The 589-nt window shown below is 56.9% G+C and overlaps 1 protein-coding gene across 1 annotated transcript in view; it reads right to left on the minus strand.

The window, feature by feature from the left end:
* The window catches only part of SDK1 (sidekick cell adhesion molecule 1), a 398,446-nt gene that overhangs the window by 3,003 nt on the left and 394,854 nt on the right, over positions 1–589 (minus strand). The window contains exon 51 of the mRNA XM_025043174.1: positions 309–485. Within this exon, the coding sequence (XP_024898942.1) occupies positions 309–485 (177 nt within the window). The remainder of the gene's footprint in view (positions 1–308; positions 486–589) is intronic.

The following is a 589-nucleotide window of genomic DNA, read 5'->3' on the forward strand; positions in this document are numbered from 1 at the left end:
CCAGGGGCCCGGACAAGGGCGTCGCTGTGGTCCAGCCTTGGATAGGGCGGCCTTTCTGGTCTCCCGGGCAACCGACTTGCCTGGGGAAACATGTGCGTTTGGTCTGCTTTGCTCGAGACTCTCGTCTTCATTATGGGCCCGAATCCGGTAGCCTGGTTCCAGCTCCGATCAGAAGGAAACCTTTTCTGCTCACACTTAAAGTTCAACGCAGCAGCTCCGAGAGGGGAAATATTCAAGATCCTGACATCTCATGCAGAGACAGGAAATCAGTGCAGCTTAGCAAGGGCTTGAGAGAATGGGACTGGTACAGGCTCCATCGTGTCCTCCCCAAATTCACGCTTGATGGTCTGGAGCCCGCAGTAGCTCACAATGTGACTGTGTTTGTAGACGGGGCCTTGAAAGCGGTCGTTAACGTAAAACGAGGTCACATGGGCGGCCCTGGTCCAGTACGACTGGCGTCCTTCGAAGAAGAGGACATTAGGACACTGTGTACACAGGGACAAGCCGTGAGGACACGGGCAGAAGACGGTCGTCGGCGAACCAAGGAGAGGAACCGACCCGCCGGCACCAGGACCTCACACTGCCAGCC

The sequence above is a fragment of the Pteropus alecto genome, unplaced genomic scaffold, assembly GCF_000325575.1.
Source record: "Pteropus alecto unplaced genomic scaffold, ASM32557v1 scaffold40, whole genome shotgun sequence".
Lineage (NCBI taxonomy): Eukaryota > Metazoa > Chordata > Mammalia > Chiroptera > Pteropodidae > Pteropus > Pteropus alecto.